The sequence below is a fragment of the Protopterus annectens genome, chromosome 1.part0, assembly GCF_019279795.1.
Source record: "Protopterus annectens isolate FY-2018-M chromosome 1.part0, PAN1.0, whole genome shotgun sequence".
In the NCBI taxonomy this organism is placed as follows: Eukaryota; Metazoa; Chordata; order Ceratodontiformes; family Protopteridae; genus Protopterus; species Protopterus annectens.
The window spans coordinates 419,413,731-419,432,206 of NC_056725.1; the positions used below are offsets into that span (position 1 = coordinate 419,413,731).

General features: G+C 40.1%; 1 protein-coding gene across 1 annotated transcript in view; it reads left to right on the plus strand.

Annotated features, from left to right (window-relative positions):
- Positions 1–2,001: 2,001 nt before the first annotated feature.
- MRPL2 (mitochondrial ribosomal protein L2) overlaps positions 2,002–18,476 on the plus strand; it is a 443,294-nt gene continuing 426,819 nt past the window's right edge. Inside the window, exon 1 of the mRNA XM_044087913.1 lies at positions 2,002–2,125. Within this exon, the coding sequence (XP_043943848.1) occupies positions 2,021–2,125 (105 nt within the window). The 5' untranslated portion in view covers positions 2,002–2,020. The remainder of the gene's footprint in view (positions 2,126–18,476) is intronic.

The window sequence follows — 18,476 nt, forward strand, 5'->3', positions numbered from 1 at the left end:
AAATCCCTACGTCAGTCGATGGATTGCCAACTGGCTTACTGACAGAACCCAGACTGTAAAAGTGGCTGACTCCAAATCCAGCTCCAGACAAGTGACAAGTGGAGTACCTCAGGGTTCTGTCCTGGGACCACTCTTGTTTGGCATCTACATCTCTGAAGTACAGGCCAACACTAAGGGACTCTGGCTAACAAAGTTTGCAGATGACTGCAAACTGGGAGCCATTATTGAATCCCCAAATGATGTGGATATTCTGCAAAAGGGCTTTACAGAAACAGATGCCTGGTGCCAGAGCCATGGGCTCAAGCTTAATGCCAAGAAATGTATAGTTATCTCCTTTGGAAAAAAACATGTACCCATGAATTACCACATAGGTGGCATGATGCTAAACATCGAAAGTGTGATGAGAGACCTAGGGACACAGGTGGACAGTGGTCTCACTTTCGATAACCACATCGCCACAACCATCAGGAAATCCTTATATGTGGCACATCTCATCACTAAGGGCTTTTGATCCAGAAAAAAAGGAGGTCATTGTCCCACTGTACTCATCCCTCATTAGACCCATTATAGAGTATAATGCTCCGTTTGGTGTGTACCTCACAAGACATCTGCAACAGCTGGAAAGGCCACAGAAATACCTCACTAAAAGAATCACAGGCCTAAAGCAGATGCCATATGCTGACTGTCTTAAAAAAAACTCCAGCTGTACTCTGTGGCATATCGTCTACTCAGAGGCGATCTCTGCTTAACATACAAGGCCATGTCAAACCCTGAGCTGTTGGACATGCTCCACTTAAAGAAATCCCAATCCCTCAGAGCCACACGCTCCAGGGATCTAAACCTTATCACAATGAGCAAAACATGCTGGAGGGATAGGTTCCTGACCCAGAGACTCCCCATACTCTGGAATAGACTGCCCATACTCTGGAATAGACTGCCCATACATGTCAAGCAGAGCGCCTCATTGGCCCTCTTCAAAAGGAACCTTGATGATTGGATGGGAGATAGGAAATTCACCCCAGGGATCATGTCAGTCTCCCTGCTAGACAGGGGCCAAGAGAAGTAAATATCATGGGAAGAAATATCCAGGGAATTGTTATGGCTAGGCTTGCATAGGCCTTAGAGCCGATATCCTAGTACCAACCTATGAACCTATGTTTCCACAGATTTGAATGCATCTGCCCCAAGGGCATATGCATTGATCCATTTTCTAAAGCCTATGGATACATCTCCATGTTATCCCAACACTGACATCATAGGAGATAAAGGTCAACAAATCCTTTGTGATGTGGTATAAGGAAAAGTATTTTTACAAAGGGTGTAGTAAAACATTGGGATGTGTTCATTTATTTAATGAGTGAATAGAAGGAAAACATATCATGATGCTGCAGGCACTGTATACAGTGGTGCAAACAGAAAAGTCACTGTGGTAAAATGTTTTTAAGAATGCACTAATATGTGGAATAGCCCTTGTATACAATAATACAAAATGTGTCATTCGTGGTATAAGCGCGTGTGTGTTTCTTTAAGTGCATGGTTTGTTTTTTCTTGTAGATGGCTGGTATCAGCTATACTGAGTACTGACCAATTTGTGAATATGGTCTTTTCTAAAAAGTTGTCCATTTTAGTTTCTGCAAATTTGTGTTTTTTAATAATTAAAGAGTTTATCAGCATTTTGCTTCCAATGGTTTTGTAGTTAAGTAGATATAAATTTGCGTGATAATTCCATCCTCTTCCATTTCAGCCAGCACACTGCATATTTTGTATTTTTTTCACAGTGTTACCATTTTATGTTTGGTAATCTTGGTGCCTGGAGTTGTTTGTTTTTGTTTTACATCCTTATACAACTCATCCATGCTGTACCCCAGTTAAACAAAACAAAAATAAAGTGATTACAGCCTTGAGCGTTAACTATACATGTCATAAAAATGAATTTCATAATTTCTTAGTGTACAGTCTGTTGGAACTTCTATTTTCGTTTTTGTTTTCTCTGTTTCACAGCTTTGAAGCAGGTTGATTCATGATGGCCCTTGCAGCCCTGACCCAGGCCTTTAGATCTCTTGCTCTAACTTCAACTCCACTGCTAACACAGCATGTTCATCCAGTGTCACTGCTTTCCTCACAGGTGAGTTACTAATTTTTTGTATCAGAATATCACTGTATGTGTCGAGCATGATTTCATGTTTGCAGTGGAATGCATTGATATACACTTGCTGCCTTTATCAGGTGCCGCAGTAATATATAGAGTGGTAAGCTCGAGTTAGATCTCTATACATAATTACATATGTGTGTTATGATTTTGTATTGCCAAGATACTTGTAATCTGATTTATTCAACATAGTACAAGTGTATATCTTCCTTTGTTGCCAGTAAGCACATAAAGTATTCTGCTTTTATGATTTTTTTTGTGTAAATATTTTTGTATTGCCTGTAGGTACATAAGTAGTCTGGTTCATATGATTTTTGAAAAAAATGAATATACATAAATGCATGTGTAAATGAATGCACATAATTGTGTGTGTGTGTGTGTGTGTGTGTGTGTGTGTGTGAGAAAGAGAAAGAGAGAGAGAGCATATGCAATATGTATACCCAGTTTATATTGTCAAACAACTGTTTTGTCAACTTCACTGATTATATCTAATATGTCTGACATGCAAGTAGTGGAAGTGTTGACAGAAAATATCAACGAAAACTGTCCTGGCCGTGAAAAGGAATGAAGAGGTGAATAACACAAACTGTTAAGTTTTAATAGCACGTTTGAATATTATGTTGAGCACTTTCGACTCCACAAAGACTTTACCAGAACAATACAGTTCACATGTTCACACTGTAAATATCCAAATGTCTAATCTCATTGGTGCATTCATAATTAATTTAAACAATCATGACATCATTTCTAATGGATGAAACTCCACTTATCATGATGCCCATTCAAAAACACATATAACTTCCTGAAAAAGCTTCACATGATATATTACTTAAAAAAATAATACATTTGTTGAAAAATGCCCATAAGACATTTAAATATAACTAAAAGTAATATTAAATCTAATAATTCACACAAAGTAATAGATTCACATATGAAAAAACAATGCTTTAAAATTGTCTTTGAAGTACGTAGCCTAATAACAAATATAACAATAAATGTACATGCATGTGTATATGCATATAATGCAAAAAAGCAAGCTAAATGTTTAAACGTTATCACAGCTTTGCTGATCGCAATTTTAACACCGGGGCATTGGAAACATGATTGCTCAGCCCTGGAGGGTTGCTGGCGTTGTTTAAACTGCCATAGTAATTCACAATATTCAGTTAATGTTTCCCATTGCCAACTCCTGAGATCACAACCAACTTGTTCTAACACAAAAAAGTGGATACACTAGCTTTACTATTCGACGAATGTTTATATAAGGTATTAGTGACCATTTTGTTCTTAATGTCATTCATATGCTCATAAATCCTTTTTGTCAAAGCTCTTTCAGTTTTCCCAAAGTAAAAAGATAGGCATACTTTACAGGATGCCAAATAAATAACCCCTTTACTTAAACAATTAAAGTACTTATAACTTTTCAACTCTAGTCCCTCAACTGGATGACAAACCCTATCCCTATTCAATGCATAGGGACACTGATTGCTCACTACACATTCGTATTTCTCATTTGGTCTCTAGTTGTCGATATAAACTTTCTTTTGATTACCCTTTTCCAAAATTTCCTTGACATTGTGTCCTGTCTTATAAGTGAAAGTAAGGGGTTGAAAAAAAAATTCCTAGGCATTTTAGAAAGCTTCCATACTCTAGAAGTAATGTTCTGTACTTCCTTTGTATCACTACTATATTTTATATTGAAAGACCTCAGAAAATTCCCATTGCATTCCATGTCTTTATCTAGTTCAGTATCTTCTTCACCCATCCCCAGCAAGGGGGACTATTTGTCACCCCAACCCTGCTGTATCTCATCTACCACTTCAAAGGGTATTCTGTATGTAAAAATTGAATTCTGATACATTTTTCCAGAAAATCTTCCCATAATAATGTCATCCTGGCTATTCTTACTAACTGTCCCTTAACTGTATTTCTTTTTAAGTGAGCAGGATGTTGACGTTTAAAATGTCAATAGGATTTAGAATAGTTTGCTTTCATATGCACCCTGGACATGAATGTGCCATTACTCAACTCTATCTGTAGACTTGCATCCAGGTAACTAATTCCATTCACATCATAATGAAACATACATTTTAGAAAAGTCTTTTAAAGTATTGTTTTTCATATGTGAATCTTCATTTTTGTGTGTCTTATTATACTTAATATTATTATATTTAGTTATATTTAAATGTCTTATGGGAGTTTTTCAAAAGATACATTATTTTTAAGTGATATTTTTGCATAGTCTTCTTCTTTCGTCTTTCCCGGTTAGGGGTCACCACAGCGGATCACCTGTCCACTCATGATTGGCAGTGGAGTTTTACAATGTCGAGTTGCCAACCCGGCGCCCAACCTTCTACAGAAGGCACACGCACACACTCATGCCTAGGGCCAATTTTAGTGTGTCCAGTCCACCTACAGCATATCTTTGGAATGTGGGAGGAAACCGGAGCACCTGGAGGAAACCCACGCGACCACATGGATGACATGCAGACTCCGCACAGAAGGCACCCCAGCCGAGGATCGAACCGGAGAACCTTTTGCTGTGAGGCGGCAACGTTAACCGCTGCACCACCGCGGCCGCCCAAAATATTTTTACATAGTATATCATGTAAATCTCCTTCAGGTCCACAAACCTGCATGACCTCCTGGCCATGTACTGCTGTCCCACTCCTTAGCTAAACAGTGGAACTCTTTCCCCACACAGCTACGCAACCCACCTAACCATACAGAATTCAAATCTCAGCTGCTCTGTTATCTTTCTCCCAAATGGGAATGCCCTTGCCACGCTCCAACTTAAACCCCTCCCCCTCTCATTCCACCTTGCACTGTCTCATTCAACTACCTCTACTTTTACTTCATCCCACCCAAAACACTCCCTCCCCTACTAAAAATGAATTTTCTCTCTAATATCTATTGTACTATACTCTCCAGTCTCAAATATACTATTGCCCTCTCCATGCATAATATTTTCCTAACCTACTAATGGCTAGTAGCTGTATATTTTGAAATGTTAAACCTACAGTTGAGTTTATAACAAAAATATTCACTTTATGTAAATGTTGAAATTTCTGTATTGAATTATGTCTTTTTGTAACATTGTGACAAGCCAATTGCAAATATCATGGAGCTTATCTGTAAATGTTTAATTAGCTGTATGAACTATGTCCTTTTGTAACATGTGAAATGTAACTTGCAATTATATCTGTCCAACAACACTAAGAAAGCATGGACACCAAAACTTAGTGCTTTCATTCACTTTATTTCTCATAAACTTCCTCAGAAAACTTGAACTCCGCCCACAAGACTATTTTTATAGTGAAATACCTTATCACATGATAAATGATGTCATAAAAATCAAAAAACTTCACATTGCAAATATTTAAAAATATATAAAAAATACATATAAATGTAAATATGCCACTATCTTTTTTTGCATAAAACAAAATGTGTGTATATAAAAAACAACAAATACATTGTTTAAATGTCAATGCTTCATCTGCAAAAAAAAACACTTGATGTTTATAGTATCAATCAAACTAGGTGCATTGTTTCCCCAAGGTGAATTTGCCAAAGAGATTCTTTACATTCCAAATGTGTCTTACAGTCACCCATGAATACCTCTTGAACAACACTGTCTATAACAGAAAAAGTAAATTTCTTAAAATCAACACATACAATGGAACGCCTTGCTAGGGCATTGGTTTGTTCTTTCTTCCTAATGGCTAACAGATGTTCACATATCCTTCTTTTTAAACATCTGGTTGTCATTCCAATATAACAACTGGGACATGAAAGACACTGTGCAACATACACAACCATCTAACTGTTACATGTGTAATAACTTTTTGACCAATAAGTACTTTTGATATGATTAAACTTTACTGATGAAGAATTACTGATGTATCTGCATTGTCTACAATTATTACAGGCATATGTCACTTTGGTTAAAAGAAAATTACCTAAAAGTGTCCTCCTTTTTTTAGCTCCATATTCTAATAAACTTTTGATGTTCTTTTTTTTTTTTTGAAAGTGAAATTGGGTCGCATACCTATCACTTTCATAAGGTCCTGGTTACCTAATAATATTTTCCAATTGTCCACTATAATTTTTTTAATGGACCACATTTCATTAGTAATGGGCAATGTAAATGCACAAGAAAAATTATTGTTATTGAATACACGTTTATCATGCCCAATGCTCTGTGATGAAACCTGGACCTGACCCAACAGACTTTGTTTTTGTACCGGAACAGCCCACTTGTGCATTGCACGACGTGATATAGACCCTGTGTATTATGTACGTATGTATGTATAATAACATCTGCGAAATTGTATAGAAGTATATAAATGTGGTTACGTAAAAAATAAAGGGTAAAACTGTCAAACAGCAAAGTATTTAGCAAGAATACAAGACCCATCAAAGCAAGAGCCTTCACTGTGTAATATCTTAAATCTCCTTTAGTGGCGGCCCATGGGACATAGGCAATTGACCACCTAAGGATATACTATTGTTTCAGTTATATGGTTTCTGAATGCCCATAAGATTTTACTTTCACTTTTTTAGTCTTTACTGGTACATTCAGATCAACACAGTCAAACTTCACTAGATGCAGACATGGTATGTGTTTTCTTTTTCCTGATGTTCTTTGGAATATTTTTTAATCACCCTCATAACTCCTCATTGAGTTCTACTAGTTACAAAGCACCCAAATTAATGATCCCGACGTGTTCCTTTTTATCCAAGAATGACTTTGTATCATATATTTTGGCATAAAAAATGTTTTCATCAGTAACTGCAAATGAAAACCTAGCACTAAGATGGTAGCCTTTGTATTTAAAAAGGGCAATGTGAGTTCTGTGGCACCTCAAATTACTAATATGTAATGGCCGTTCCAGTGGCATAGAGGGATAAAGCCATGATTGCAGTCCAGAACAACCGACCAGGATTAAATTAGCAGCTCTGGTGACAGACTGAATGTCAAGGAGTGATGGGGGATCCCCCATCTCGCGGGGGTGGGGGTGGGCTTGTGTGAGCATTTTCGTCAGTGATCTGTGGTGAATCCTGGAGAGGAGAATAGGGTGGGGACATATCTGAGTTGTTAGAGACAGGATGAAACACCTCATATCCATTGCACACCACCACTTGGTCTCAGTCACACAATACTTTTAGGAAGGGAGGTGACTGGTAGGGCAAAAGTGAAAACCTCCCAGTGGAAGGTGGCAAGTAGAATCCCCTCCTGGACTACTTAAGCTCCTTGTCCAGCCTCAGTTTAATCGAGATAGACTGGAGAAGTTAGGAGAAGCTGGTGGACCCAGGGATGGATGGGGGCATTGTGGTAGCAAGTCATAGTATGAGGCAGGGGAGCAAAAAAAGATCTTTTAAAAAACAAACTAGTATGTAATAAAATTTTTCATTAACTCACATGACATTTGTCCCTTGTAGAAGCCTCCATGTACGTGTGGCAAGATAAATAACACCTTCAGAACTGCAAGTGATTAACACTCTGATATTAAAAGCATTAGTTGTATTCAACAAGGTAGAAATTTTGGTTTGATATATTAACAAGAAAAACATTTGTTACATGAGTGGCTACCCAAAGGTTTGTCACTCAACTGAAGTTGCCTATGATTTGGAGCCTTAGAGTAATTAAAATGAGATAGTTATTGTTCTACATTATGTCCCTTTCTAAAGGTAAACTTGCATACAGGAAGGGTTACATAGAGAAAAAAATCTTTTTACTATCATGGTAAGCCAAAATGTATATATTTATTGGATCTTAAAAGTAGTGGTGCCTAATGCTGCATTAGACCTGAGTAGATAATTTAAGTTTATGTTGATTCTTCTGTATCGATATTTCCCTACTGGTAATGTTTTTGAAACTACATATGCTTTGGTCACAATCCTGCTCTTACAATCTCTGATTAAATACATTTAGGGCAAATTCTTTGTATTCTCAAAAACTGTGAATAATTTATGTTGCCAGTCTCAGACCTAAGGTGGCAACTGCTGGTTTCTTGTACATAAAGGTTTGTCCCAAACCATCTTTCAGTATAGTTGCACCCGAAGAGTCAATTTTAGAAAGGATGAATTTTGATGTGAATTTAATACCAAATACATTCTTATTAAGGTAAGTGACAAACTGATGCATTTCAGTAGCGTTACCTATTAACAGGAGCCTGAAGTCCTCTTTTAAAAAAAAAAAAAAAAAAAGAAGAAAAATCTCTACTTTGGAAAGAAGAATATCGCTTGAGCTGTTTTATATCAAATCACTGTTAACATAATCCATTAGCTTATGTAGATGCAGAATGGCCTCCTAAATCAATTCCCCTGAATCGTAAATAATAGTGTTCATGAAAATAAAAATGTTGTTTTTTCAGTATATGAGTAAATATTTGTAATAACTGCTGAATAAACCTTTTAGAGTGTAATTGACTTACCAAGCCAAAAATTGACTGCTGTGAAATGATCTCATGATGGAGAGATATATTGAAGGTGTCAAAATATCATGTGCACATACAGTTTTTTTTTTATCCAAAAATAATGGCTCCATTATTCCAAGGAACTGCATAGTTTCCTTAATATGAGATGTGATATAAGCAAGTGAAGCTTTAAAACATTTTTCAAGAAAGTCTAAAAAAAGCTTCAGTTAGAAAACTTTTACCTTGTATGATAGTGTGACCATTTTGTATAGTTCTAGTAATAAATGTAATTTCTGTTTGGCTTCTTAGCCATTAGTTGTTGTTTTAGTGATATAACCATAATCCCTTTATGAACAACATACTTTAAAAATGTGTCAAAGTGTATTATTACATAAAATCTGTTATTACTAAGGTCCTTTAGGGTTTAGCCAGGTAACCAGTCTTCAGAGCATCACACCCACACTCCCAGCATGAGTCACAACCAGAGTTTCATTAGTTTTAATTTTTTATAATGCTACTTTTCCCACTTAAGTTAAATTTGGGCAAAGGTTTCTAAAAACTAGATCACTACTAACATGTAGCTCATTTAATCGAGATTGTTCAAACTCCTTAATGACGGGGGTGATGGTAGACTGAAAATTGGAATTTTTTTAATGTAAACCTAAATGACAAATTCTGAGATGCATTCATCTTGCCACCCTGTGTATGAAAGCAAAACTTCAAGCTACATAGTTATTTCCCTTTCTGCTTTCATTTGTGTGTTTTTATGCTGTTATTTGCGTATAATCTGCGAATCATACTTCATACGTCTGCTAACTGTATCACAGCACACAACACAGGACTATGAGTCTTTATTAGCACGTCTGCGTCCATTTTTCTTGCAACTGTGCACTGTGTATTATGTAGCTTCACTATGAATCTCTACCGCAGTGAAGAATAAATTAATACATTTAGTAAATAGATAATAATTAACAAATAAACTTTAAGGAGGATGTCTACATTACTAGTTGCTTGGTAGTCCCTGAGCCCAGCTTCACTGAAGATTATAGAAAATTATTTTACTTACTTAAAAAAAAACATGGAGTATTGTCTCTGCACACCAGCTGGTATAACCCACTCTGAAATTAAGTCGTCTTTGGTATTACAGTTTAATTCTGTTCATCAGAATGCTAAAGTGACAGACTTCTTATAGAATGATGAGTGGTGTTGGGCAAATGTGTTGAACTGGTTTATTATTTTTTCATAATGGAAGCAGTGTTGAAATGTTTTACCTCAGTGGTTCATTTTGTTTTGTGGATATTTCTTCAACCTTAAAACTGACACTTGTCTGTATTTAGGTCAGCTTACATTATAGTGAACATTAATAAGCAATCAGACCTAGTATAGATTGCTGTTTGAAACACTTTATTGCCAAGCATGAAATTGTTATACTCCTTTCATCTGAATCTTACAGAATCATCTATACATACAGTAGCTCACATGACAGTTTCTTATAACTGCTGCCTCACACCACTCTAATTAAGTCCTGTGTAGATGACAGAATGTGTTGACATTGACTGTCCATAACACAGGCTAAAACATTGCCTATCCAGGTAGCTGTAGTTCCACAATCAGAAGACCTGGATGCTCACACGTCAGTCAGGAGCTCAACACCATCAACAAAAAGGAAACTTTTGAACTGTTAACTTTTATGCACATTGAGATGCCAGAACTTTTTAGGTTTGCCAAATGTTGACTTTCAAAGAATCTTCTTTGACTTAGGTCTTCATGTTGCCCATGCTAATATACCTAGTACTGCAGCAGTTGGAACTAGAGTTCGGTATACTTAGTCTGCAAACTGTGTCCACCACAGAAGAAAGCATGTAAGATACCTTGTAATGGACACACTCATCATCCCTGCCTATCCTAATCCTGTAACCTGCAGAAGTGACAGATCATCCCCTTCTTGACCCCTTGGTCATCCCACCTACCACAACAGGACACAGGGACCCAATGTCCTTTTAAGCATTCCTTCACAACTTCAATTACAAAACATTCTTCCTCTTCTTTGGGTACCCTACTCCTAAAGATCCCAAAGAGGTCTGTAAACAAGAGTAAGCACAGTACTCCACTGTGAAGTCACCTACACTAGATAATAATGGGAAGGACAGAATCCCCATTGTCTTGTCAATGACACAGAATTTTGGGAAGTGTTAGAGATGATGAAGCAGATATTTGATGGCCTACAAAACCCTATGTCCTTTCACAGAGAACACTCCAGAAGACTTTCTTATCTAACCAAATGTTCTTTTGGGTGGTTGCTTTATTGGTGGACATTTTTAAGATGGCCATCCGTGCTAAATGGAAATATCCTACAACAGTGGCTCCTTTTTCCAGGAAGCCAGACAGGATTCCAGCCACCCAAAGATTGGAACTTTTGGTCAGAGTCTCCAAAACTCTCTCTGCAGCTGCTGCCCTCAAAAAGGCTCCCATCTCCCAGAGGCCTATGGTTCCTCTGGTAAGGAATCTAGTGCTGTGGACCATTTAGGGAAATGGATTCACATATGCACTAAATTTTTATTTGACACCATAAATAAATAAATATAAGACAAGTATTTTATTTATTGAATTTATTTATTTATTTATATTTGATTACCAAAATGTCTGACTGGGTCAAAGCCTATTTTCAGCAGAAGCCCAGGGAGAAAAGCTCCAAATAATTGCAAAAACATTTTAAGAACAATAATTTTACAATCTTCAAAAGTAAAAACATCTGCAGTTTATTATGTAAAATTTATCATTATTTATGGATACAAGGCATATGACAATCGTTTAATATGCAGGGAAATTTTAGACAGTTTGTAGAGAAATTTAAAGGTAAGTTAGTGTAATACAAATAGGAATTGTAATATACAGTGAGGGAAAAACAGGCTTATGGTATACTTAGACAGAAAGTCATAGAAGAGAATTAGAAGTAAGGAAGTAAGTGAAGAAGGGGGAGTAAGGAGGTATAAGGAATGAAAAGGTACTTGCACATTTAGGGAAGTAGGTTTTCGTGGTTTTGATCAAGAACAGAGCCAGATTTTAGCTAGGAAGTCTTTCAGAGTGGTTTTGAAAGATGGGAGGGTGGATATAGACCTGATGGATACAGGTAAGGAGTTCCAGGCTTTAACAGCCTTGTACTTGTATAGACAATGCCCAGCATATTTGCTAGGTTTATAGACCGACAAGAGTTTTTGGTCACTTTATCGCAGTGACAGACTGGGAACATAGTTGTGTTGAAAGTTTTTTTAACCAATTTAGGCTTTTCAGTGCTGTACAGTGGTGGGTTCTGAAAGTGGTATCTGCTGCAAATTTAGCAACTTTGTTTATAGCATTGTTCAAGTTTCAATTTTTGTGAAGCATGAGGGCTAGTAAGGATGGGAGCATGATAAAGAAGAGCGGAGAAGAGAGAAGTAGTGGCAAGTGTATTTTAGTTACATCGGTGAGAAAGTTTTTGGCTCTGTAAGGCATCCCTAATTTTGATGAGTTTTTCTTATGCAATTTTGTATATGCTGGTCGACTGTAAGGTTGCCATCCACTATTACCCATAATAGTTTGCTATGAGAAGTGACGTAAGTGGTTGTATTATCAAGAAAGAGGACTTTACATTTATTTTGTTTTCACGAGAGAGGGATTTGGGGAAAAAAGTAGTAGTTTGGCCTTTTTTGGGTTGAGCATGAGTTGTGAGTTATGAAGCTATGCTCCAGTGGCTGTTAAAGCTTCCTGAGTAATTTTTTGGAGGTGTACCATGTTGTCAGATGTGCAAATGAGAGTGGAATCATCTGCGTATTCTGTTAAGGTGGCCTGTTGTGTGAAAGTATAGAGAATGTGATGAAAATATTAAGCGGGGACCAAGGATAGAGCCTTGTACACCAGTGGTGACTGGGAGGTAAGGAGAGAGTGTAGAGTGCTATTTTACTGATGGATAACCTGTTAGACAGGTAACTTTTGAACCATAGAAGGGTGGCTGAGAGAGACTTAGTGAGGACGTTTGAAGAAGCTTGCTGGAACAAACTGTGCCAAAGGCTTTAGACAAGTCTAGAAATAAGGGAGTGACTAGTTTCCCATTATCTCTAGCTTTATTGACAGTATCTGTATAGGCTAGAAGGGCAGTGCTAGTACTATGGGGAGGACAGAAGCCGTGTTGTATAGGGGATAGGAGTTCTTCCTGCAGGAAATAGTGTAGCAGTTGTTTTTTAATACATTTTTCACATATTTTGACGAGGGGAGATAAGATTGCTATTGGTCTAAAGTTATTAATGTCTGTTGAATTTCCTCCTTTGTGTAGAGGGATAATGTGTGACTTTTTTCCAGCGGGAGAGAATGTGGGATTCCTGGACTGACCTATTTATAAGGATTGAGATATGATAAGCAATGCTATTGGCTGCTATTTTTAGGTACTCGCTTGGAAGGTATCAGCTGAAGAAAAGCACAGTTTAAGTTTAAAAGTAGTTTTAGATAGGATGTAGGCACGGGTTTGAACTGAAAGTGGATGTGGTGATATGTGGCTGTTGGGCAGGGTTGGGACTAGATGTTGATAATCCTTGGGTAGAGATGCTATACTATCTATAACATAAGAGTTTAACTGTTTTGCAGTTTTGAATGGTGAGTTTTTGGAAGAGGGATTTAGGTTGAATTTTTGGCCAGGATGTAAGATTTCTTTAATAGATGTCCAAAATTTTTAGGGTTGTGTTTAGTATTATTTTGAAAGTTACTATAGTATTTTGTTTTTTTGTCTTCATTTATTTTCTTTTTAGTACGAGGTATGACTGTGAAGCATTCGGAAGTTTTCAAGATATTGAGGTGGAAAGGTTGCATGCTGTTTTATAAATATGCTGTTTAACTGGATGTGTGAGATGTCTAGTTGTATAGATTGGGAGATGATCATTGAGAGAATTTGACATTGTACCTGTGGTGGAGTATTTGCTAGGGTCATCTAGTAGGATCCAGTCTAATAGAGAATTTTATGTCTTGCTCTATTGTGTGGGGCTGTTAATTAATTGATTTACATGACTTAGTTAAACCAAGACTTGGTAGATGAAATGCACCATTTTCTGGCAGAGTTGCTATATGGACCTAACAAAGTCAGAATGCTGTCCCAGATAGCAGCTGTCTGTTTCGTACTGAATGTGATGGTGACAGTGGCCTACAGTGCTGCTGAGTATTTAGCGGGACATGTGGCATTTACTCAACTTGCATGCTCGGACTTATTAACTTTGCTGAGGACATCAAGATGTCCTTAATAAATTACCCATTTCAGAAGTTCTTGTCTCTTCATCCCTGAGGTAAAGGTATATTTAGAAGTGATGGAAAAAGAGAGAAAAACACTCTTCTGTTGAAATGTAGTTCATGCCTCCTTGGTTCTCCTTCTCACCCTCTTAGATGAGCTCATCTGTGCCTTTGCTCAGGCTTTGGCAGTAGCAAAAGAACCAGGAATCTAGGAGAAACCCTGAGGCTCAGGTTTACTCCCACAGAGGTGATCTTTCCAGAGAGACAGGTCCTTGGCTGTAACAGAAAGGCTTTGACCCACCTTTGAATGAACATCAGTTTCCCAAAGACTTTGTCTGATTGTGCCACTATAGTAGCATTCTGGGACTGGCTCTTCTTCCAACTTCTCACATGGTTAGGTGTTACACAAGACACGTGGACAGGGATATTTAGAGAGTGCTTAATTCCCTTACAGACTTACCCATATCCACAGTTATTCCCTTTGTGATGTCTCACTCCATCAAAAAAAAAAAAACAGAAACAAGAAGAGAAGAAAAGTGGACAGCCTTCTGCTGAAATGAGCCATTCAAAAGGTCCAGCAGAACAGAAACAATAGGATACTATTCTAGGTTTTTTTTTTACCTTTCCCACAAAACTCAAGGTCTTGTGTCGCAAATTATTCATGAAGTACACTTTTTGTAAAATCAAATAATCCTCTAGTGATCTGAAAAATCAGCAAAGAAACAGCAACAGTAAAAAACATAAAATAAGAAGTTATGTACTCACCATAACGTTCCATCTGAGTAGGTATCTTCATTTGTCAGCAACCTGTGGGATACGGATCCCATCTCGGATCTGAGCCGGCAACTTCTAACATAGCATAGATTCGAGCTCCTAGCTCCTCCCCTTACCCATAATCCCCTGCCTGCCCTAACTGAACTCAGATCAAGTTTGCCCCACAGCACAACAGATAACAGGTGTCCCAATGGGAACATATGCTAATAACACAAGAGCGATCCAATCGGTCAGGGGGAAGGGGGGGGATGGCTGCAGACAAATGAAGATACCTACTCAGATGGAACGTTATGGTGAGTACATAACTTCTTAATCTGAAGTAGGAACTTCATTTGTCAGCAACCTGTGGGACAGAGTCCCCAGCTACCTAAGTCTTGGGTGGCCTTCATGGAAGGATATTCCGGAGCACCGCAGAGCCAAAGGACGCTCTACCTCGGGAAACAACATCTATTTTATAATGGCTGGTAAAGGTGTGAGATGAAGCCCAAGTGGCTGTGGAACAAATGTCATCCAGTGGAACCCTAGCTTGAAAGGCCGCAGAAGTGGCAACGGCCCTAGTAGAATGAGCACGGACCCCTTGAGGTGCAGGCCTTCCCGAACTCTGATATGCTAACAGAATACAGCTCGAGATCCATCTAGAGAGAGAAACCTTAGAAACTGATTTTCCGAAATTACTTTTGGCAAAGGAGATAAACAACTGATCGGATTGCCTATGACCAGCAGTTCTGTGAATATAAAAACGTAATTGTCTGTGTACGTCCAAGGAATGAAGCTTGTACTCTCCTTTGTTATGAAAGTTGGGGAAAAACACTGGGAGATTGATGGATTGATTGATGTTCGCTTCTGAAGATACCTTAGGTAGAAAGGACGGGTTGATTCTGAGGTAAACCCTATCAGGGTGAAAAACCAAATATGGTGGCTTGACACAAAGGGCTTGCAATTCCGATACCCTTTTGGCTGAAGTTATGGCCACCAAAAAGGCTGTCTTCCAAGAGAGAAATTTGAGATCAACCGTGGCAGCCGGTTCGAATGGGGGACCAGTCAAGGCCTGCAAGACTAAGGATAAATCCCATGGAGGTACCACCTCTTTAACTGGAGGCCTAAGGAGGACGGTACCCTTGAGGAAGGTCTTACACAGTTTGGAAGTGATAATAGGACCAGACTCTTGCCCCACCTGCTAGTATGAGATTGCTGCCAGCTGTACCTTGACTGTGGAAGAACTAGCCCCCTGGTGAAAGAGAGAGGTTAGAAAATCTAGAATCGATGATATCGGGGCTGTAAAAGGGTCTAAACGACGGTGTTTTACCCAAATGGTGAAGCGTTTCCACTTACTCCGATAAACCTTCCTGGTGGAAGGCTTGTGAGCTGCTACAAGAATGGCTTTGACCGGTGATGAGATCCCGGGAGTCCTTATGAGGAGTGGAACTGGAGCAACCAAGCCGTCAGCTTGAGGTTGACCAGGTTCGAGTCGGAAGACCGAGAGGATGAGAGATGAGATCCGAATGGGATCCAGAATCCAGGGTGGATACACTAGGTGAGACCATAGGTAAGGGAACCACGCCTGACGAGGCCAGAATGGGGCAATGAGGATCATTCTGCTCCCCAGCTGCCTGGCTTTCTGTAACAATTTCAACATCAGGGGTAGAGGAGGGTAAGCATAAAGCAGACCGGGAGGCCAAGCATGAACTAGAGAGTCTCTCGGGGGGATCAGAGCCAAGTAATCGTTGCATTTCGTGTTTGAGGGAGAGGCAAAAAGATCGCAACAAGGTCGCCCCATCGGGCAAATACTTGCTCTGCCACTCGGTGGTTGAGAGACCACTCGTAAGGAGTCAGGATAGTACAACTGAGCCTGTCCGCTAAAATGTTGGACCGTCCCGGAATGTGCGTTGCTATGAGAAAGCGGTTGGTGGAAATCGCCCATTCCCACACTCTCATGGCCTCGCGGCAAAGGGGGTAAGACCTGGTTCCCCCCTGTTTGTTGATGTACCAGACTACCGACATGTTGTCTGTCTGTACCGCAATTGTCCCTACTGGAAGAGAGTTGTGTAGTGCTTGCAACGTCAAAAGCACCGCTCTCATCTCTAGGACGTTGATATGCAAAGAGGTCTCTATGTCGTTCCAAGTGCCTTGGACTGTTCTGCCTGAAAAATGCCCCCCCTACCCCAGGCAAGAAGTGTCCATGGTCACTGTGTCGACTGGTGGAGGTAGTGAGAAGGGACGGCCCATGTGGAGGTTGGGAGACTGGAGCCACCACAGGAGCAATTTTCTGCAAACCTTGCTTAAGGAAACGGGATGAGACAGAGGGTTGCAAGACAGGGACCATCGAACCTGGAGGGTCCACTGTAGAACACTCATGTTCAACCGGGCCAATGGCAGCAGAGGGATTGCAGCCGCCATAGATCCTAGGGCCCTCAGAATCAATTCCGCCGAAGGAGTTTGCCGTTGAAGAATGGCCTGCACGTGTAACATCAGGTTCCAAAGTCGATCTGGAGTCAAGAACGCAAGCATCTGTCTGGAATCCAGTCTTGCCCCTATAAAATCTAGCATCTGTGTAGGGATGAGAGAGGATTTGGTCATGTTGATGGTTAATCCTAATAGTGGAGCCAGACCGAGAAAATAGTCCCTGCCTGAGCAAAGTAGATGCTTTGTTGGGGCTGTGAGGAGCCAGTCGTCCAGTTATGGAAAGACCTGAATTCCCTGGAGTCTCAGGTGGGCCACTACTACCGCTAGGACCTTGGTGAACACCCTGGGGGCTGAGGTGAGACCGAAGGGGAGGACCCTGAATTGAAAGTGACTGGCTCCCAGCCGGAAGCGGAGGAACCTCCTGGAACGCCTGTCCACTAGAACGTGATAGTACGCATCCTTGAGGTCTATAGAGCACATCCAGTCGTCCTCCCGCAATAAGGGGAGGACTGATTGCAACGTGACCATTCAAAACTTTTGTTTGGGTACCACCAGGTTTAGGAAAGAGAGGTCAAGGATGGACCTCAAGTCCCCCGTCTTTTTTGGCACCAGAAAGAACCTGGAGTAAAACCCTGATCTGACTTGATCTGGGGGGACGGGCTGGATGGCTCTTTTTTGTGGAAGCTGCTGAATTTCTGCAGCGGCCGCCTTCTTTTGACTGGGTGGGACATCGGGAAGGCTTCTGATTCTGGGGTTGGCTATGAAGGGAATTGGGTAACCTCTGGATATAATGCGAAGCACCCAGCGATCTGTTGTTATGGACTCCCATTTTGCCAGGTGCTTCGAAAAATGCCCCCCCGACTGCATCCAGAGTGGAGCAGTCGGGAAACCCCTCAGGGGTTCTGCGTGGGCCTCTCAGAGAAAGGTTCTCTGGACCCAAAATTCCTCGGACCCCCTCTGCCTCTGGTGCGGCGTCCTCCCTGTCCTCCTCTGCCACGAGAGGACTGGTTGTCCTGAGCAGACTGAGATTGATGCGATTTCTGGAACCACATCTTCTTCTGACCCTTTTGGTTCTTGGAAAAGGACCTCTGGGGCGCAGAGAAGCGGACTCCGACGGCAGACAAGATCTTCCCGTCTTTCTCGCTCTGGACAAGAGTGTCGCGAACGGTTTTGCCGAACAGTGCAGAACCATCAAAAGGGGCATTCGCGAATGACGCCTTAAAGGGTTCCGAGAAGTCACAGTGACGGAGCCAGGCCTGTCTCCTCATGACAAGCCCGACTCCGCCTGCTCTAGCGGCTCCCTCTGTAGCATGAGACAATAGCCGCATAGAGGTATTAGAGATAGAGCAGAGGGTGGCCATTCGGGAAGAGTACAAATCCTTGTCTCCCTCCATGGACCCCGGGGGGGAAGCAGCGTATTCCTTAATTAGGTCCCGCTGCATCCTAATAACATGTGCCATATAGTTTAAGGCCCTCATAGA